The 22,680-nt window shown below is 40.9% G+C and overlaps 1 protein-coding gene across 2 annotated transcripts in view; it reads right to left on the reverse strand.

Annotated features, from left to right (window-relative positions):
- Positions 1-22,680, reverse strand: part of dclk2a (doublecortin-like kinase 2a) — a 59,213-nt gene that overhangs the window by 32,326 nt on the left and 4,207 nt on the right. For both annotated transcript variants that reach the window (XM_056280065.1, XM_056280064.1), the window contains exon 2: positions 18,394-18,731. In XM_056280065.1, coding sequence (XP_056136040.1) covers positions 18,394-18,731 — 338 coding nt within the window. The remainder of the gene's footprint in view (positions 1-18,393; positions 18,732-22,680) is intronic.

A 22,680-nucleotide genomic window follows, 5' to 3' on the forward strand; every position in this document is an offset into this window, starting at 1 on the left:
GAAGGCTGGCAGGGAGGTGGGCTTGTTTGCCATCTGCTGAGGGCAGTGAAAGGGGCTTTGGATTCACAGTTTCCATATGGGCACACAAAACGGGAAAACTAAACTCACAGCTTCAAGGAAATTGCTTGGTCTTTGTGTGTTGACTTGCATTGATTCACTGCTACATTTTCATTCTAGCCCCACTTGATTTCATTTACACAGCTTCTCTCTGGACAAAATACTAATCGTGCTATGGGATATAGCACATTGTACAGCACGTTGTGGATCACATGGTTGAGTAGTGAGTCCTAAGAAACGATGACAGCACTGAAACTAATCAGGAATATTACTGAACGGATGCCATGATCAACACACTGTTGTCAGATGGCGCTGTATGCTAATCATCATGACCATCTTGTGTTGCTAAGCACAGAACAATAGATTTTCATGCAATTTCCATGGCTGTTGACCTAAATGGGGGTGTTTAATCTAGACTTGGCCCTAAAACAAGCTCATGTTTGGCAGTTGGGGGGGGGGTTCGCTTTTGTGCCCTGGCCTTTAGCTTCAAGGGAGGATGAGTCTTATTAGTTGAACTCTAACTTTTGGTATTGTGCACTGTCCTGCCAGAAAAATATGCAACTATCAAATATCTCTAATCTGTTCTATAATTTTGATAAGAGATTTAAGGGAACAGAATTCAGGTTACTCACCAAATATAAACCTCTTACTGTTGGCACAACACTGCAGAACAGTCTGTCCTAGCTAATGCATTTAAGACCTGGGCCGAGTATTGAGGTCAGGGGGGTATCGTCATTAGAAGTGCATCATGTGAGACGATGCCACAATTTATCAAGTCTCACGCTACCCCCCGCCTTCTACACACACGCCCCCATCCAACTCCCTTACCACACCCCAAACCGCATCCCTTCACCTAAATCTCTCCTCCTCTTTCTGTCTGTCCTCTCTCTCATTATCTCTCTCTCCATTTCACCCCCTCTTGCACATGAACCTACACAGTCACTAAATTATTCCTTGCTCTCATTTTCTTTCTTTCTCTCTCTAATACACAGACTACACCCCTCTTACCACCCCCAAAAAAAATCAGTTCTCCTATTAGACACAAAAGCTCTGGGAGGGGAAGCATGTTAACAAAGAGCACTGTTTTAGGTCCTACTGATCCATGTCATCTCATTAAGACAGTTCAGGATAGAGGCCTGAAGGAGCCATATTTCATCAACATCCCATGCCTGCCTCCTCAGGTCAATTTTTCTGACACAACACCCACCCACCCCCAACACTAATCGCTATCCATATTATTTCATAACAAATTGCCTTGAATATAGTTGAGTGGACTACATCAATAATTAGAAAAGCAATTTACCTTGAATCCCCCTTAAATGTAATACAAATGACCCGAAAACAGATCATATGTAACCTTGAGATGGTCTAAAATAAGTAGCGACCTGACAAATGTCGGCAAAACTACATGGGTAATGTGAAAAGTACTTCCATGATACATTTCAATAATGTCTGTTAAGTCTGTTGTAATTCTGCTAAGCAACATAATGCAGAGATGGCTTCTGAGTCAAGACATTCTGCATGCATCATCTATGTCACAAAGCATTCTGCATGCATGATCTATATCACAAGACATTCTGCATGCATGATCTATATCACCACAATTGCTTATGAGAAAATTCATAAAATCCATCCATTATCCAAACCGCTTATCCAGCTGTCAGGGTCGGAGACACTCTGGACAGGCCGCCGCCGCCTCTCTCTCTCTCTCTCTCTCTCTCTCTCTCTCTCTCTCTCTCTCTCTCTCTCTCTCTCCTCTCTCTCTCTCTCTCTCTCTCTCTCTCTCTCTCTCTCTCTCTCTCTCTCTCTCTCTCTCTCTCTCTCTCTCTCTCTCTCTCTCTCTCTCTCTCTCTCTCTCTCTCTCTCTCTCTCTCTCTCTCTCTCTCTCTCTCTCTCTCTCTCTCTCTCTCTCTCTCTCACACACACACACACACACAAAATTTGGTACAGTCAATTCACCAGACCTACATGTCTTTGGACTGTGGGAGGAAACCAGAGCACCCAGAGGAAACCAACACAGACAAGGAGAGAACATATAAATAATAATAATAACGAAAATAACTGATCCATTCTAAGAAATTCATTGTTTGCAACAAAGCAATCAAACAATATTCCATTTATATGGAATATTGTGATGGCCTGACAGCCTGTCCAGGGTGTCTCAACGCCTGCCACCCTGTGACTGCTGGGACAGGCTCCAACATCCCTGCGACCCTGACAGCAGGATAAGCGGTTTGGATAATGGATGAATGGATAATAATAATAACAATAATAAATAATTCATAAAATTACTGAATTAAAAATTGCAGACTGTAAGGAACTGTCATTAGTCTTTGGAAAAGTATCACAGCACCCCCCTCCCCCTCCCCTGCCTGTTCCTACCCACACCATGGTGCAAGATTATTTGTGTCTAGACACATTCTGCCTCTATCTGCAGGAATCCTGTGGTCCATGGCTGTCCTTCATCAGCTTTTATTAGTTACACTTTGGCTATGCACAGGCATCAATGCATTGGCCACTAATCATTCTGACACAACTGAGAGGGATCAGAAACAAAGGTTGGCCAGCTAGTATTAAAAAAAGAAAAGAAAAAGGAATTGCATGATTAGTTGTTTTCTGACCCATTTGCCACCTATTTTAAAACTGCTTTGGTCTCGCCCCTCCTTAAAAACACCGACACTAGACCCTACAGCTCTTAACAACTACAAACTCATCTCCAAACTCCCATTTCTTTCCAAAGTAATTGAAAAAGTTGTATTACATCAGCTGATTGCTCATCTCAGTAGTAACAATCTCTGAAAATTTTCAATCAGGTTTCCACGCCCTTCCCAGCACAGAAACTGCCCTCTTGAAAGTCAGCAATGACCTCCTGTTGATGGCTGATTCAGGTAACTGCTCAATCGTGGTTCTCCTGAACTTGAGCTCTGCCTTTGACATCATTGATCATTCTGTCCTCTTAAACTGTCTGGAAGACCATGTAAGCATCTCCTGTGCTGCCATTAAGTTGTTCTTTTCCGGACAGCTTTAAGCATATCATTGTTCACTCATTGCTGAAGAAACCTGATTTAGATCCCCTGTCCCTAAGTAACTACAGGCCAATCTCCAAATTGTCATTTCTATCTGAGGTTCTGGAAAGAGTAATTTCCTCTAAGTTGATTTCTTTTATGAACACTAATACTGTTTTTAATAGTTTCCAGTCTGGTTTTAGAGCACTTCATAGTGCCGAGACAGCTCTAGTTAAGGTCACAAATGACCTACTGCTGACTGCAGACAGAAGCGACTGCTCGATTTTAGTTCTTTAAGACTTAAGTGCTGGCTTTGACACGGTCGATCACATCATCCTCTTGCATCGCTTAGAGACTTGGTTGGCATTATGGGCTCGGCTCTTAGCTTATTATGCTCTTATCTCACCAACAAAACTTTTTATGTTGTTCTGGGTAACTCGACTTCCTCAGCGGCTCAGTTGAGTTGTGGTGTCCCTCAAGGCTCAGTTCTTGACCCCCTTTCTCTTTCTATATACATGCTGCCCTTGGCCAGGTATTCAAAATCACAATGTTCTCTACCATTTTTATGCTGATGACACTCAGCATAACTCAATTCAATTTATTGTCATTAAAAAACAATGTGCAGGCACATGTTAAAAATCAAATAAGGGCTGCCACTAAAACCCACAGTTCCTAGCACCCTAGAAAATCTCACAACTTGCCTCTCTGACATTAAATCCTGGATGTCAAAAGTTTCTCAAATGTAATGATGATAAGTCTGAGGTCATTTCGTTCGGTCCCAAAAAATTCCATCAGCCCTTTTGTTACTAATCTTGGTGGTCTGTCAGGTAGTCTTAAACAGGCTGCTAGGAAACTTGGGGTAATATTCAATACTAACCTCAATTTGATAATCAAATAAAACATGTTGTTCAGTCATGCTTTTTCCAGCTCAAGCTAATCTCCAAAATTAGGTTATTTTTATCAACTGCCAATTTGCAAAAGTTGTACATGTTTTTATCTATTCTCGGCTTGACTATTGTGATGCACTTTATTCTGGTATCAACCAGGGCTCCCTCCACTGTCTGCAGTTGGTACAAATTGCTGCTGCTCGACTCATTATCGGAACAAGAGGCATGACCATATCACTCCTGTGCTTGCCTCCTACACTGGCTGACTGTTATATTTCGTATTGATTATAACATTTTACTGCTCATTTTTAAGGCTTTAAATGGTCTTGCTCCTTCATACAATTGTTATTTATTGAGTTGGTATATGCCCCTCGACCATTAGATCTGCAGATGGAGCCTGCTGTTATCCCCAGGTCTCGGTTTGTTACAAAGGGTCATCAGGCTTTTGCTGTTAGAGCCCCCACACTGTGGAACTCTCTTCCTGTTGAACTAAGACAAATCAAGTCTCTAGCTTCTTTTAAATCTGGTCTTAAAACTTTTTTAATGAAAACTTTTACAAATGTCTGATATTTGTTTTTATTTATACTGTTTTTATTTTTACTCTCACTTATTTAGTCTTACTCTTTTTTTGCCTTGTCTGGTTTTTTTTGTGAAGCACTTTATTACATTATTTTAGGAAAGTGCTATATAAATAAAATTATTATTATTATTTAACTGATAGACACTTCCGTTATCATAAGTGATTCTGTGTCATGCCCAGCTCCTACCCACTATGGCGTCACCCAGGGCTCAATTTTAGGTTCCATCCTTTTCTCCTTTTACATGTTCCGTCTGAGTCACATCATATGCAACCTTAACAGTCAGTTCTCTTTTCTATGCAGACGACATGCAACTTACCTGCAAATCAAACCTGATGATGAAACCAGCCTAAAACCCTTCATATTGCTTAGCAGACATTAACGTTGGATGTCAGACAACTTTCTCTAGCTCAATGACACAAATCTGAGGTCATCCTCTTTGCCTCCCCCCACGTTAAGGCTCAGATTGATAACGACTTCCTTGGTCACTGGCTTCCAATTTAAAGCCCTCTGCCAGAAATCTTGGCATAATATTTGAACCTGACCTTAAACTAGACCTCCATGTAAAAAAAAGTGTCCATCCTGTTTTTATAAATTTCAGGAATATCGCCAAAATAATATCGTTGGTCATTTACTGATCTGGAGAAGTCTGTTCACACCTTATGTCATCATGCCTCAACTACTGCAACTCCCTGTATACATGTCTCTCCAGAAGTCTCCGATTGCCTTCAACTCATACAAAATGTTGCAGCTTGGCTCTTAACTGGTTCCAAAAATGTGACCACATTACACCCATTTTAGCTTCTTTACATTGGCTACCCTGTCTTTTAGGATTGATTTTAAAATACTTTTCATCACTTTTAAGGCCCTGACTGGCTTGACACCTCCTTACATCTCTGAGCTGCTCTCCTTATCTCCTAACTAACACTTTGTCCTTTTTTCCTCCATGTCTTATTATTTTACTATATTTTATGTATGTACAGCATTTTGTAACTCTGCTTTGAAAAGTGCTATAGAAATAAAGTTATTAATATTTGTTCAGGGCAAATGAAATTGCACAAATGTGTCATATTGTAGGTATATACATCTGATATGTAGGCTATTCCAAATATCACTTGAAATCTATAATTTATTATGAAAGTCAAATCCATCTCACCATTTGAAAAATGTAATTCAAGTAAACAAAAAAGGACAGTATATCTGAGCTTTTTGAATTCAACCTCATGAACTGAATAATTACGTCTAATTATGGATTCCTCTCCCATTCCAGCACTTCCTGTATTTACTGAAAAGGCCTGTTTAGAGAGCTTTGAGGAAGAGCCATTTAAACCTTTCAGTGCAGCATCCTAAATAGACCTCGTCTGTGTCCAACTCTTCTCTACATAATGAACTGTCAATCTGATAACGTCACTTCATGAAATAAATGGGCTGTGAATGCGCAAAGCATTTAGGGTCTGCCATCGATGGTCTATGTTCACTATGAGAGGTAGACCCTCAAGAGTGGCAAAAATGACAATACGGGCAATTTCACAATATATTTGAACATTTTTGATGTTATATAACATTATTTATTTTTGTGTTAATATGGGGATGTTAACAGTGGAGAAAAATAATTCAGCACAAAACCGATCAAGCTGAAGATCAATCGTAAAGAATACATGAAATTGCTTATTAAATGTGCCATGGCCAGTTCAGAGTCAACCATATGATGAACTCATGCCAAGCAATGTCATTAGTTACCTCTCCAAGGACTGCTTATTCCAGATAAAGACAAAAAACAAAAAAATACAATACATTTACGCAGACATGATTAGCAGGGTTCAGTTAGACGGATCAGAAAACAAGGATGAGTAACTGTTTACATTTGGATAGACAGACACTGTCAGAGTATGTTATAGTCCATAGTCTGATGTAGTCCATGAGGTCTGATGTATTTTGTTCAATTAAACTACACTATGTGAAAGGATCTGCTCCCAGTGCAACGGTATGAAGAGTAAACTCTACAGTTCTGAAAGCCTGATGATAGTCACTAACAATCTGGTCTAATAGGTTAAAACATAACAGCTGCTATAGCAAGAAAACGTTTGTGAAAGATTTATATTTGAATGTTTCATATCAACAGTTCGACATTTTTCACTTTCCCTGCATGCCTACCGAGTCTTGTGTTGCCCCTTAAATTGTGTTCTGTGTGATCAACTTACAAAGTCAACTTCCACGTACTTGCAAACTTTCAAAAGAAACAAAACTGGATTCTGAATGACAGCAGTGTTAGACATTAGTGTTCCCCACATCATTTCTGATTTTGTAATGGTGTAGTGAGAAAGGCTTTTTGACTGGCTTTGCATTTGTCCAGTATTAGATTTCAGTGGAGTTTTCTTGAGTGAGAAAATGTTTTGACTTTCATGTGGCATCCTAAGCTAGGCAAGCTAGTCATTTGTGCACATTTATATTCTGTCCAAAATGTAAGCAAACAGGCCTAAAGGGCAAATAGTGGCTATTTCATCCAGACACAGGCGTCTACTCAATAGAACAGTAGGTCTCTGAAATTTGATTACTCTAAAAGTCCTTTATGTGGACTCCATTTTATATCCTATACATGGTACATATCATGTACACTATAAGGAATAATTTGATCCTGACCAGAATCGGTTGTCAGCTGTTCTGCACAGTAGGAATAATGAGAAGGGAAAGGGAGGGGGAAGGGCAGAGGTATGAGGAGAATGACTGGATGGCAAAGAACAGGCATTAGCTGACTAAGCTGAAGCTGGGGCTCCACGCCTGGGGAAGATGTTTTGTGTTGTATATTATGCCTTTCTTTTATCGCTCAATCCCCTTTTCTAGCACTTGCTCTGTGCTATCATTTCCTCAACTGCACTCAAAAAGCAGTTATGATGTGGTTAGGAGTCATCATGCCCATCATGCCATCTGGCAGTCTGCAATATCATACTGTGACCATCTGATGGATGTTAGATTTAATGTATACAGAATATTTTATTAGCCTAGATTTAAACCTGCTGACATGTGTATATATGTATGAATGACTGAATGTACATTTGTATGTGTATCTGTGTGGTTGAGTATGTGTATATTTCTCGCTTACATTTCTTATTCCACAGGGGTATAACATTACAGTTTCCGCAAATGAACCGCCAAAGTCAACAAAAGATGCAAATTAACAATGTTGACTGCGTTTCATTTTTAGTATGAATATTTAAATATTCATTTACCATATGCATAATATCTAAAAAGAAATCGGCGAAAATCAGTACGACTCCAAATCAGAACTCTTGTTGAGTACTCCAGTACGGTGATTGGAGAATCTGTTCCCACCATCGTATTCCCTTATTCCTCATCCCCTTAGCACCTTCGCTTCAGTGTCAGTCCCACTTTAGCATCCCTGTCACTTTGTTAATCTAACAAAAAGGGGGGTTAGGAGGCTAACTGTACTCTGAACTTATGAATAAATGAGGCATTATGGAGATTTTGTCTCAAACGATGCAGCCGATCCCACTGGCCCTGATAACCACGTTCTTCAATTAACATTCAGTCGGAAAAGCAGCTATGCAATTGAGGATGGAGAGCAGACAGAGCTGTATTGTGAAAGGACACTCACTCACGCAATCAAATCTATGGACAGGCAAAGACACACACACACACGCGCACACACACACACACACACACACACACACACACACACACACACACACACACACACACACACACACACATGCACCTGACAGCTGCAGTTAAAACCCTCCCTTCCAGCTCATAGGTCTAATTATCCGGTGGTGGCCAGGGCCCCAGTGGGGGACTCTGAATGCATGTTTGTGTGTGTGTGACTGTGTGTGCGCATCAGTCAGAGGGGGTGGCAGCGCCTCCACACAGGGTGGCTGTGACTTGTGATTTGATTGTGAGGGAGCAGATGGCAGGCTGCTGCTGGAAGGCGTTTTTTTTTTTTAAAGTGTTTGTATGCGTCTGTGTGTGCACGTGTGTGTTATCAGCACCGTTAAGCCTCGAAAGTGAGGCTTTTTATAGTGTGTCACCAGAGCTCTGGTGTTGAATTTTACCTGAAGTGCTTAGTGTTAAATGTTCTGCAGCATTTTATTGTATATAGTTAACACGAGGCACAAGCATTAAACTCAAGATGTCCACAGTTTTGGAAAATTTAACACACAGTACCACGTGAAGTGACTCTTAAGAGTATATACATGACACACAAGCGACGGAGTTGCACTCACTGGGATAACTAATGAGTCAAGCAAGAACTTTTAACTTTCCCTCCTGCCTCAATACAACACTTGACTTTTGAAAAAGTACATTTCAAATTTGATTGCGATGATGATGATGATGATGATGATGATGATGATGATGATGATGGATTACATTTATATAGCGCTTTACCTTGATACCCACAGATGCCCATTTAAAAGATTTTTCTTCATGGATATTTGCTCAAATAAGCAAAGAAATGTCAGTAATTGTTCAACTACTTGAAATTCATCATTTAATTCACTGATATCTGTAGAGAAAAAGATGTGAATTGCAGCTGCATAATAGTAGTCTGTCTATTTAACATCTGGCCCACTGGTGATGAACCATTTCCCTGTTTAACATAAATGAAGCAGTTAACCCCAACTGCTGGCCAGTTTAAGTTTTAATAGAAAGATGTGGGTCCAAATGAAATTACAGGCCTCTGCTCGGCCTGCATAAAGTCACTTGGACCAAGAAGCAAAAATACTGAATTCAGTCTGTATACCGTTAGCATTGGCCTATGGCTAAGACCGTTTCGGCATCGATAACATCCATCCATCCATTATCCAAACCACTTATCCTGCTCTCAGGGTCATGGGGCATTGCTAACAATAAAATTAAATTTGGTAAGCTTAAGTAACATGGTTATGATCACGCAATGACAACAACACTGGTGGGTAGGCTATTTGTATGCATCTCTAGAAGTGACACACTGTTTATTGACACGTTTCCCCTTACTTCCTCATGTACTGACACTGCACAATTCCAAGCACGACACGGGGAGTCAGATGTTGCTCATCTAGCCACGAGTATGGCACCGGCCACGCTGTGAAAAGAGGCTTACCCTGCAAGAGAGGCTACATCACAGAGGTAGACACACAGGTCAGATTGGCTAAACTTGTCTGGTCTGGGAATGTGATGCTCCTCTTTCCCCATCAGGCAGATTAGGACAGGGGGAAAGTGAAATGGTCCAACTACTATATACTTCCCCAATCATTCTAACAATAAAATTAAGTTGGTATTCTGAAAGAAAGAAAAGATTCTAGGAATACTGGATATGACAGATGCAGGTATGTGAAGCATCATACTGTAAGTCATCTCAGTATATCTAGGGTATTATTATGAAAAAGGGGAAAATACTGCTGTAAAATTGAGAAAGTACACGATCAATGATATTATATGTAACTGCAGTGACATTGTTTAGGAAAGTATATGGACAGTGGTCTAGTCTAAAAGGGTCAAGTCACAACCTTAATGACTTAAACCTTTAAATTTGATTCCAATTAATTTCAGAGACTGTCCTTTTGAAGCCACGAGTCCAGAGAAAACACGTTATGTTCTCCATGTTTATACTGACGGATACAACAAAATGAATTAATACAGCCACTCTTATTTATGAGTTTGTTTCAGTTGTGACAGGGCAGTTGCATTGGTAGATGAAGGTAACTGGAATAGCCAATTTTCTGAAAATGAAATTCTCGAGCGTCCAGGTAGTGTGGCGGTCTATTCCGTTGCCTACAAACACGAGGCTCGCCGCTTCAAATCCCCGTGTTACCTCCGACTTGGTTGGGCGTCCCTACAGACACAACTGGCCATATCGGAGGAGGCATGTGGTAGTCTGCAGCCCTCCCCGGACCGGCAGAGGGGGCGGAGCAGTGACCGGGACGGCTTGGAAGAGTGGGACAATTGGCCAGGTACAATTGGGGAGAAAAGGGGGGGGGGGATTTCTCTATTGTTTTCCCGATACTCAAGTCTACTATGTAGATGATAGCATTTGACTGGCATACCGTTTTGCTGGTTCCTGTCTTGGCAGAAATTTGGCCCAGACCTTTTTGCTGACACCAAGGACACATTATTGGATTATAGCCTCATAAACAGGTCAACATCAACTTCCAAGATTGAGCAGCTTTTAAATGGGAACTATTGATTTCATCTAAAAGGCATTGATGTACTGTAGTGGTGGAAAACATCTGATGAAACCCTGCAGGATACCAGATAAAGCTATAGCTGTTCTACGTGACACGAAGATCTCCATTTCTGTCAGTTATGTATGTTAAATTTTAATACTGGCGAAATCGCTAAATAGAGGAGGACTTCTGTTGCTCTCCCTGAGGTTTCTTCCTATTTTTTTGTCCCTGTTAAAGGTTTTTTTTGTTTGTTTTTTTAGGGCAATGTTCCTTATCCAATGCGAGGGTCTAAGGACAGGATGTCGTGTTGCTGTAAAGCCTTTTGAGGCAAATTTGTAATTTGTGATATTGGGCTATACAAATAAACTGGAAACTTGACTTGACTTCAAAAACTGTAGATGTTTTTGTGGAGCAGATCCATGTATGTAAGAATGTGGCATGCTGTAGTAGACAACAGAAGCCATTCATTAAAAAAAAGTAAAAAAGTATGCTGTGTTGATAATTGTAGAGGAGTTCAACATGAACAACTCTGTGGTGAACAGTACCATAAACACCAATCAGCCAAAACATTAAAACCACTGACAGGTAAGTGAATAACATTGATTATCTCATTACAACGGCACCTGTCAAGGGTTGGGATATATTAGGCAGCAAGTGAACAGTCAGTTCTTGAAGTTGATGTGTCGGGATGTCTGGGTGGTGTAGCGGACTATTCCGTTGCCTACCAACGAATCCCCGTGTTACCTCCGGCTCAGTCAAGCGTCCCTACAGACACAATTGGCCGTGTCTGGGGGTGGGAAGTCGGATGTGGGTGTGTGTGTGTGTGTGTGTGTGTGTGTCCTGGTCGCTGCACTAGCACCTCCTCTGGTCGGTCAGGGTGCCTTTTCGGGGTGGAGGGGGAACTGGGGGGAATAGTGTGATCCTCCCATGCGCTACGTCCCCCTGGTGAAACTCCTCACTGTCAGGTGAAAAGAAGCGGCTGGTGACTCCATATGTATCGGAGGAGACGTGGTAGTCTGCAGCACTCCCTGGATCAGCATTTCCTATGAACAGTTTCTATGATCTTTCCGCTGTCTTCACTATCCGCTGTAGGAATTTGCAGTTGGAGGCCTTGCATTTCCCATGCCAGACAGTGATAAAGCTAGTCAGGATGCTCTCTATGGTGCCTCTGTAGAATTTGAGGAGGATGGGTGGGGTGAGACTCACCTTCTTCAGATGCCACAGGACGTGAAGATGCTGCCGAGTCTTCTTGGAGAGCGCAGTGAAATGTGAGGGCCAGGAGAGGTCCTCTGTGATGTGAACTCCAAGGAACTTAACACTGCTGACTCTCTCCATGTCCATACCATTGACGGTTAGAGGGGTATGGTGGGCGCTGGTCTTTCTAAAGTCAATAATAACCTCCTTAGTTTTTTCTATATTTAGGGGGGGGGTTGTTGTTTTTGCACCTTGTCGCCAGTTGATCCACCTCCGCTCTCTGTATGATGATTCATCGTTGCTGCTGATAAGACCTACCACTGTAGTATCCTCAGCAAACTTTATAATAAGGTTGGAGGTGGATGAAGCTGTGCAGTCGTGAGTCAGCAGGGTGAACAAGAGCGGACTGAGCACACAGCCCTGTGGAGCGCTGGTGCTCAGTGTGATGGTCCTGGAGGTGATCTTGCCAATTTGCACTGACTGTGGCCTCTCCATCACATCCCACAGATGCTGATCGAGCATCTGTGGGATGTGATGGAAGAACAAGTCCCATCATGGAGGCCCCACCCCACAATTTACAGGACTTAAAGGATCTGCCATTAATGTCTTGGTAACAGATACCAGAGGACACCTTCAGAGGTCTTGTGCAGTCCATGCCTCGATGGGTCAGAGCTGTTTTGGCAGCACGAAGAGGACCTACACATTAGGCAGGTGGTTTATATTTTGGCTGATCAGTGTATATGAACATTTTTCCAAATGTGTGGTGGCAATATATTAAAAAAAAACTACACAACACATCAACTGAAAATATAGATGAGGAAATTATGATCTGGCAGTGAAACTGCTGTGAAAAATTCTGAACGATTCTGCATCTTATCTTTGAATGACCAGGGGATTTATCATGCAATCAACAAAGGTGTTATGTTGGTGGTTGGATTGGATGTCATGCATTTTTAAAGACTAAAAGAACATTAGGAATCCCTGAAAGCTCAAGATCTGATGTTATGCAGTTTGGGTTTTCTTTCCACCAAGTTACCCCTACTAGAATATTCAGGAGTTTTTATAGGAAAGACCAAATCAGGAAGGCAGAGAGTAAATTACAAACAGTGAGAAAACATGAGCTCTACAACGATCTCTACAGAATTTCTAAACACAAACTTAATTTTATAGCTAATATTTTTGGGAAAGAGAAAAATGTAGGCACACATATTGCATTTAATGGCAGGCACACCTTAACTGTTAAACTTCTTTAGGAAGACAACTTGAACTTGTGGCAGCTTGCATAAGTGCAAAGCATGTATAAATGTGAACAAAAAGACTAACCACACATGTAAAAATCCAGATGACTTAACATTCTTAAAATTTTGTATGGGACAACCATTCTACGGGCATTACTTAAAGCCTCAATCTGTAATGTATTTGACCATATGAAATTGGGGTGTATTACATAGAAAATACATGAGTTTGAGCTATAGATTGAAAATATCAAAAATAAGCATTTTGTCTTTCTCAGCTGATTATAATTGATAACATGGGCCTGTTTTACTCCATAGTTTACAAACAGTAGTGATGTAAGCAACCCTTTTACAGCATCACAAAACATTAAAAATTTGGATAGTTGTTTAGTGTTAATCCTTCTATTAAAAGACAAATAATTTGGGACTGATGGTAGGTTCCAATCCTGTGTTTCGGTAGGGAGGATACCCTTTTGTTTATTAATGAATTCAGGATTGTACCTTTAATGATTTGGTATTAGCATATGCATGCTAGCTTGCAGGTGCTTTTTACATTGCACTGAGAAATTAAAGGCAACGCAGGGCAACTGGGAAAGGGGCTCTGGTTTGTGATGGGTCCCTGCAAAATTACAGAGATAGATGTGACATTCAGGCATATCTGGTGAACTGATTTTGATTGTCTGATATTTTCTCAACTTTCTTTTTTCTCTCTACTACCATTTCACTATGAAACAGGATTCACTATAGTCTTTGTGGCCATTGTACATCAGGAAGAGTGTGTTTGCTACAGTGCGAATGCTTTATTTTGCAGCAAGCTACATGTCAGAGCTTAACAGTAGTTTAATGGGATGACAAGCTGTTCTATAGAACTGTTAAAATAATATATTAGAAAAATGGAAATAGAGGTACACCATGGCTTTTTGTCTGCCAGATATGGGTCTGAGTTCGTACTCACCATCTAATGAGAACCTTAAAGGTGTGCAACTATGAGCACTACACATTCAACATTGATGTTTTGACCAATAATGACATTTTCTATTTTACATGGCTTGTCTAGCAATCATGCCTTCAAAGTAATTTGCCATCTTTAGCGTGCAACACATGCATCCAAGCCATTTCCTTTTAATTGATAATTATTTAAAACTAAGCAAAACTATGTGTTAAAAATGCAAAGATCATTTCAAAGTGCATATTTTGAGGGGTTTTTTGTTCTCTCCCCTTTTTTCCCTCCCCAATTGTTCTTGGCCAATTACCCCACTCTTCAGAGCCATCCCAGTCGCTGCTCCACCCCCTCTACTGACCCGGGGAGGGTTGCAGACTACCACATGCCTCCTCCGCTTCTTTTCACCTGACAGTGAGGAGTTTCGCCAGGGGGACGTAGCGCATGGGAGGATCACGTTATTCCCCCCAGTTCCTCCTCCCCCCGGAACAGGCGCCCCAACCGACCAGAGGAGGTGCTAGTGCAGCGACCAGGACACTTATCCACATCCGGCTTCCCACCTGCAGACACGGCCAATTGTGTCTGTAGGGACGCCCGACCAAGCCGGAGGTAACGCGGGGATTCAAACCGGTGGGCCCTGTGTTGGTAAGCAACGGAACAGACCACCACGCCACCCGGATGCCCAGGGTTAATTAGTTTCTATGTTTACTTTGTTACAACTGGAACTAAAAATGTAAATTAGCAAGTAAAACGTCACAGCAGAGCAGTGGTTGAGGGTTTAGGGAACCTGTATAAGACCATAACTGTAAACAGTGACAGCTCTAGGATTTTTTTGACTGTAGTAGTTATGGGGTGGCTTGATAATTTGGAGGGGTGGCTAAGGGAGAAGCTAATACAAAACTAACATATTTTACACTGCTGCAAAAACAACCAAGGGGCTCTTTCTTTTTCTTCATAGCATAGCGACAAGTTATACGTGCATTTATTTACAAGCCGTGGCTCAAAAGACTATCCAGGGCTCGAGAGTGCGACCAAAATTTTTAAGAGTGCGACTGAAAAAAATTATAGGTCGCACTGGTGCACCCGATGCTGCTCGGGTGAATACTGAAATCTCTTTCGCAAGCGCAGCATCTCTCTGTGTTCTCCTGATGGTATCGTGGTCTAAACCAATAAGCGACAGAGCTCGGGCGGGTCCTTGCCTCTGATTGGCTGTGGTCCTTTTCACTGCTCTAAGTAGTGTCAGTTCAAAAACTGCAAGCGACCTGAACAGGCTGAGCGCCAGAGAACTTGAACGGGAAAATAATAGCCTATAGGTCTACGCGACAAAACGAGTGAAAATGAAGAGGGGTAGAGCCATTGAAAGTTTTTTCATTAAAAAAACAAAACCTACTCCTTCAACCAGCCCTACTGTCACTTTTATTTGGAAATGTTTAAATGTTTTAAATGTTCAATTTAAGCTCAGCGTAGCACTTTAAACACTTTATTTTTCTTTATATATTCTTCATATATATATATATACATATATATATACATATATTGTGTTTAAAATAAAGACAAGCTTTTTCTACACCTTATCGTTTTAAAAAATCATTCACATTATATGACAGAAGAGCGATAAAAAGGAGACCTTTTGGTGTTAAAGGCAACGCAATGAAAAATGTGGGTGCACCTAAATTTTGTGCTGGTGCACCTAAAAAAAAAAGTTAGGCGCACCAATGCAACCAATGCAAAAAGTTAGTGTAGAGCCCTGCTATCGTAGGTGAAAGCAGTGGTTCTCACGAGAATGTCTGTTTGAATGTCTCTAAACCACTGAACTTGAAGACTAGGTTTGTTTTGAAAGCCAGGGGGGAAAGGAAGATCTGCAGTAAGTAATCCTTTAAATTTCAATCTTTTCCTCACACAGATCTGTTGTATGGCTTCAGAAGACTTGGATTGTGCAACACAAACCATATGGAGTACTTTTATGGTACTTTTTTGCCGTTTTTGGAACTCTACTGAAATGACCACTGCCCCTGCAATTGTTTGGAAGAAAGCCGCTCCAACATTTCGGTTGATAATTCCTTCAGTGTTGTATGGAATCAAAACACTAATCTGTGTTTCTACTGGCACGAGGATAAATTGATAATGATGGAATTTTCATTTTGGGGGTGAGCCATCCCTTTAAGTCGTTTTCCACACCATTGCCACTGTTCAATATGTCACAAATCACGAGACCAAATGGAAGGTACCCTGTCTCACAACGGACTGTTGTACACGATGCCATACTTCACTCATTACTCTGTGCATACAGTAATGACTGCCTTGTGGCGGAGAAAGTAAAAGCATGGGAATGTGGCACTTGGAATAAAGTATACATACACCAAAAGGAGAACTTAACTCGCATTAGCCCACTTTTTGTCTTTCTAGTTTAAAATTGAATGTTGGCTTTAAGTTAACTTCAGTTTCTTCTAATTCAGCCTAATTACTTACACCCAGTACCAGTTTCATTATGATGTACATTCTGGAGATAGCTAAGAGATTTCTAGGAGTGGCTCTCGTTACCGCAAACCATCCCCCCTTACCGCCTATATGACTGTAAATGGAAATTTATGTTACACCAAAGATAAATTGAAGGGGTAAATAGACCATAGATTTCAGGGGTGAATTCAGCATGACTTATGTGTGTGTGTGTGTATATATATATATATATATATACTCTGACCAATGTAAACATTTTCCTGGCAAATACATGTTATACAATATAGCCATCAAGGCTGTGTGTGATAATGGCTATAGTTTAAGTGCAACTTGTCATCCAGTTACTAAGGCAAAGCATTTTCTGTCTTTGGGTGGGGAAACAAAAGAGATTAAGGGTCATTATTTTGAGTCATTTTTTCTGGCTTGTGCTGACCATGAAGATTCCAGTCAGTTCACTGGAAAAACACATCATCTGTCTTGTATGTCACACTGGGTTTTAGTGCTCAGTCGTCAACTCCTAGGCATTTGAAAAGAAAGGATTCCTCTTTTCTCACTTTCCCTATTTACAGTGCTCATGCTGAGCATTAACATCTATTGGCAGACACTGCAAAAAAACAAAATCAAACAAAAAAAAACAAAAAAAAACAACACACAGCTTAACTTACTCGTAGTAGTAAACAAATGGTCCAAACCAGGTTGAAGGTCAGTGACTGGAACATTTTGGTAATATTATTACTGATCAGTTAACTGTGACAAAAACTAAACTCTTGAGAGACTTGATATACAAGTATCTGCTCCACCCAGATAAGTAACCATTAGCATTAATATAGTCAATTAGAGATGCAAAAGGCACCATGTGTTCATAATCACCTCATCTCATGACACCAGGGGTCTGAGATGAGAATTCCAGACAGGAACATTACATCACTCAATATGTGTCCCAAATGTCCCAGATTGATAGGGTTGTGGCACTGAGGGTCAGGCATGAATGACTTTATGAGGATGGGTCAGGTAGGGGAGAAAATATAGTCATGGATATGGCCTCAGGACCTACTTCTAAAATGTATTCATTAGTGTCTAGTTGAAATAAGTGGGGTGTGTAATTGTGTTGGGGTGATTAAGCAGGATGTAATTACCTATAATGCTGACACAGCTGAAGCTTTTAGATCATAGTGGTTCTTAGAGACAAGACATTTGGGCTGGGAAGCTCAGCTTAGCAGTTCCATCTGGCTCTCATGTGCATATTTTACCTTCCCTGCTTCCTAACGTACGACCGGGACGTATCAAGGTCATCAGTTTTGGTTGCTTTGAAAGGCCTGCCTAACCCAACCTTTAATGGGGTTGCAGATCTCATGCAGTGAGTCTCATGTAATGGGGTTCTCACAGGCCTCATGCCACACTACTCTGTTTATAATGCTGACCTGAATGAGGAAAAAACATAAAATGTAAATAGTGCTAAGTCTTAAAGAGCGGTGGGCAATCTCATCCAGAAAGGGCCACTGTGGGTACAAGCCTTTGGTCTAACCAAGCAGTTACACATCTGATTCTGCTTATAACCAGTATAGTCTTTGCTGAGGACCTTGATTAGTAGACTCAGGTGTGTAACTACTAACGAAAACCTGCACCCACACAGGCCGTCTCTGGATAAGATTGGCAAGAAATCCCCCATAAAGCTTTCATCAGTTTTGCAAGTGATTTCGAAGCTGGGGCTTGAATCAAATATCCATACAACAACCATTTTGGAACTACAGCTAGTCAGCCTTTGCTCATGCACTCCTACAATCTCTAGTTGCACTGTGGGGATACAAAACATTGCATGGGGCATCCATGTATCAAATACATTTTGTGCAACTGAAAAAACATGCAGTAGTCCCACACTTACTTGCTTCCCCTCCAGGGTGTACAGCCTCTTCACAGCCCCGGAGTCCAACTTGATGGCATCAGTAATATCAGTGAGAACCTGCTCAAAGGAGTGAGCCGTTTTCTTGTTGAGCAGTATACGCACAGCCTTGCGTGGCTTTACGCCACTGCGGATGACCGTGACCAGCTTGGGTTTGATAAAGTCCTTAGACTCGCGCAGTAGCTCGCTCTTCAGCGTGCTGAGCGACGAGAGCGAACGTGAGGTTGTCGTCTTGCTGCCAACTGACCAGTTTGGGTTCATGTTCCTGGTGTAGTCCACACGGCGGAAGGGTTCATTAGAGGCACACACATAGCTCTCACCTGGGGGGGGAGAGAGAAAGAGGGAAAAAGCAAAAAATTATGGTTACAACTGGATCTATATCAACTTGAAAAAAAAATCTTAAACACCAACATTTATAGAGCGATATGCTGATATAATGCATTAAAAAGGAGACAGGTAGTGTGTTAGGTCTGCAAAATAATGCATTTACATGGCAGTAAGCCCATCAGATGTACACTTAAAAACAATGAGTTAACATTTTTCGGTGGAACGAGAAGGGGCATCGAGAGGCCAGGCCAGAGTATCCCTGCCCCTCTCTTTCTGTAGGCCATTCAACGGCTGCATTGGCCACAATCCAGAGCAAAATATTTTGTTTTGGCCTTTTTTTTTTTGCTGGCATTCCACTCTAGCAGTTAACAAGCAAGCGTTTTCCGCACAAAGTCAAACTATGGCGGCTTTGCATGTAAATGGGTAACAAACATTTGGTTTTGATAGCAGTGTTTTGGATTACAGTGTTGTACGATTAACTCAAGAATGAGAAAAACGTTCTCTCCACCTTGTACTCATTTAAAAAAAAAAAAGAAAATGGAAAAATCCAGCGTCTTTCTCTCCAAGTCATCGTATAAAGCACTTCACATTAACACTACCATGCTATATGACTGCTTCATTGTGCCCCAGTGAGAATGATAAAGAGAATTTAACAAGGCCACACTACAAAGAAGAGTTTTTCATCCAAGGATTTACAAAATGATTTATAGCCTGGCGAAAATCATATGCTAACACTGAGACAAAGTTTTATGCAAAAATGTCTTGGCAAAAAGGATACTACGGTGCATTACTTCAATACCTGCACAGTATAATCTGCAAAATTGAAGATATTAATTAATTAGGCCTACATATCGTCAGTGTTTTGTCTTGCTTAAATGCGTTTCTACCAGTAAGGACTACATTATAGCTACAGCTTAAGATTGCTTTGCAAATGTTACATTGACTGGTTCTGCTTCTATGCAAAGCAGAGTTGCTCAGTCCTGAGACTGGTCAGTGAGCCAAAACCCATGCTTATTCATGGCCATCACACAATCCCACAATCAACAAAAAATTACCAGTCTACTTCCAGAGTTTTCCATGCGGACTGGTGATAGATAACGTGGTTTATATATGTAGAGGATTAAAGTTGACTCTACAGTGGCAACCTTTGGTTATCAGATGTGTGCCAATACAAAAGATTGAAGCGACAATGAACGACAGCCTTATGAGACGACGGGTCCCACGATGCCGAGCTTTATTAAGCTAGCAATTAACCAAAGGCTAATTAACAAGCTAGGACACAGCTGGAGGGACCTTATGGCAGAAAACTGTGACAAAATATAACTGGGGCTGTCATCAATTCAGGAACATTAACAAAATAGTGAGGCGTTCTCAGATGAGGACTGATGACAAGTCTATTCCCTTGATGCTTAGGGACCTCATGTGTTAAATCCCTGAGCGTGGTTTTGAGAGCCTCTGACCCCCTTCATGGTTCTCAGGTGGAAGACAGCTGAGATCACCTCCAACAAGCTCTTCTGTAACCAGTCCAGTCGTTTGCTACAATGCTTTCACAGTGGCCACTGAGCTTCCACTAAGTTAAAACACACACCGCCAATCACAAGTTAAATCACACAGCAAAAGTGGTGATATTTTGTCAGCATTTAAAAATCGATCACTTCATTGCCACCAAAGAGATGACTTGACCCCATGGGACTCATACTACACAGCACACAGTTTGCCTTCTAATCTGAATTAATATTCTACATTTAATGAAAGCTAGGAAGGCTAGCATGTGATCAGCTGTTTATTAAATAGTTTTTAGCGCTTAAGCGAGACACTAAATGATTTGAATTATTACATTGAATTATTATTAAACTGATAGTTAATAAAATTCATTGAATTAATAGCACTAGTATATATTTTGGAACACAGACTTCACAAGGAATCATTGGTCCAAATAGCAATGACAAACCGTTCACCTTACAGATTAGTTTGTTATTGTCCGAGTTAAGCCCCGTTTAGAATTAAGCATTTGGTGCATCCCAACGGGCCGACACGATCAACTAAAACACTTTTTCTGAACTCCATTTTAGGCAGAGCACAGCAGTTCCAGTTGTCCGGTCAACCAGTAATCCCATCAGCCATAGGAGGCTCAAATGTGAATGGTGTTCTATTGGGTTTCCATGCAAAAGGGCCCCAGTAGCGCTCAAATCAATGGAAGCAGACTGCTGAGTGGTGCAGTAATGTTCCCTCTCCCTGCCCATTAGATGGCTGAGTAAACAAAGACAAGAAAATGGTCCTTGGACTACTTGAATCTCAAGCCAGAGGTGCTTTAGTTGAGACGGCATAGCCTGCATGACTCAATTTATGCATGTCTTGGAAGAGGAGGATAAGAGTTCAAACTGAGTTATTGTTTCAGTGAAACAAAAACTCAATTTATGTATTATGTAGCTATGGTGAACACATAGCTATGTTATACACAAACCAAGTTATTGTTTCAGTGAAACAAAGCTTCTGTAGTAACTCTGGTTTTAGACCTCGCTTTATAGTGTGACAATGATAGAGCTTGTTCTTTACTCATAACAAGGAATGTAAAACATTTTTTAAGTCTGTTGAAGTAAAACATGGACTCATTCTGAAGAAAATAGGGCTAGTAAGAATGTAAAAGAGATCTCCTTTTTAAGTTTAATAAGTTGCATTAACTATGTTTGATGGTGATTATACTAAAAGGACTGCAGCAGGGAATGTTCTGTGCAGTAGCAAATGCCACCCCCCGAACAACTTTTGCTCACTTTGACAAACTACTGATGTTATGTGGCTCATCAGGCTCTGGCCTAAATCTTCCTCAGCATCTCTGGGGATTGGGCAGAGAAAATGAGTGTGGTGCAGAGTCTCAAGTTTTGGGGGATTGTGAGATGAAAATAGCTGAGTATGAGAGACAGGGTTTACTGCGGTCAGAACAGAGTGGATCTTGAGCTAAGTGGTCACACCATAACCTTACATGTTAAAAAGCGGATTGCTTGAAGGTCACAGAGTAGACAGTTCACTCCGGGGCTAACAAAACAGATTAATTTATTACCGAGATGCTACTGTCACTGTATGTCACGTAACACAGCGGGGAAAATTAAACATAGGATTTTGAATTCTGCTGATTTTTAGAGCAAACAAACCCACCGATTACCCCTCAAAAACACCAGCTATGAGAGTCATGATTGTCAGTGGTGACAATCATTTCCAACATTACTTGTACTGTGTAATTAGATAAATTTAGACAAAGAATTTTTGATATTTATTCTACACTAAATAGAAACACTGCCAAGGGTGTAGGTTTGATTTGGAAAGTGGTGGCGACATAGATTTGGTAGGGGGTCCTCCCACAGAAAATTTAGGAATTTTTCATTGCATTTCCTGCAATTCCACACAATATATTATGTCTACATAGTACTTATTTGAACACAAAAAGTGAAAAATTATCAGTACAATCGCATTTTATCTTTTATACAGTTAAATTCACAATATAACTTGTGTTGATACAAACATGCACATCACTTGCTCTTTGAGGTAAAATTACAGCTCATTGTGCAAATTCTTACCTGTTCACTCCTCTTTTCTTTCCCTGCCTGGCCTGGGCTTTCTCTCTTTCTTTTTCTGTCTCTCTCTGATATCTGTATTAACAACAAAACTAAATGAAAAATGAATGGAACTCCTAATTTGCTATAAAGGTTATGAAAATGAAGGGAACATCTGATTCGCAGTACAACACTAAATAAATCAACTCACCAAGCATGTGCTTGCTGGCAAATGTTATTTGCTGATAGATGTAAAGCATGTGAGCTAAATCAGCCTTTTACTACACACATAGACTTTATGTCTCTCTTGACCTCCTTGATGCGAATCCAGACTGCTGAATTAAGTGGAAATATTGCAGGAGGTTCAATCACAAAATAATTTTAATGTTAAACT

The sequence above is a fragment of the Lampris incognitus genome, chromosome 5 (genome assembly GCF_029633865.1).
Source record: "Lampris incognitus isolate fLamInc1 chromosome 5, fLamInc1.hap2, whole genome shotgun sequence".
Lineage (NCBI taxonomy): Eukaryota > Metazoa > Chordata > Actinopteri > Lampriformes > Lampridae > Lampris > Lampris incognitus.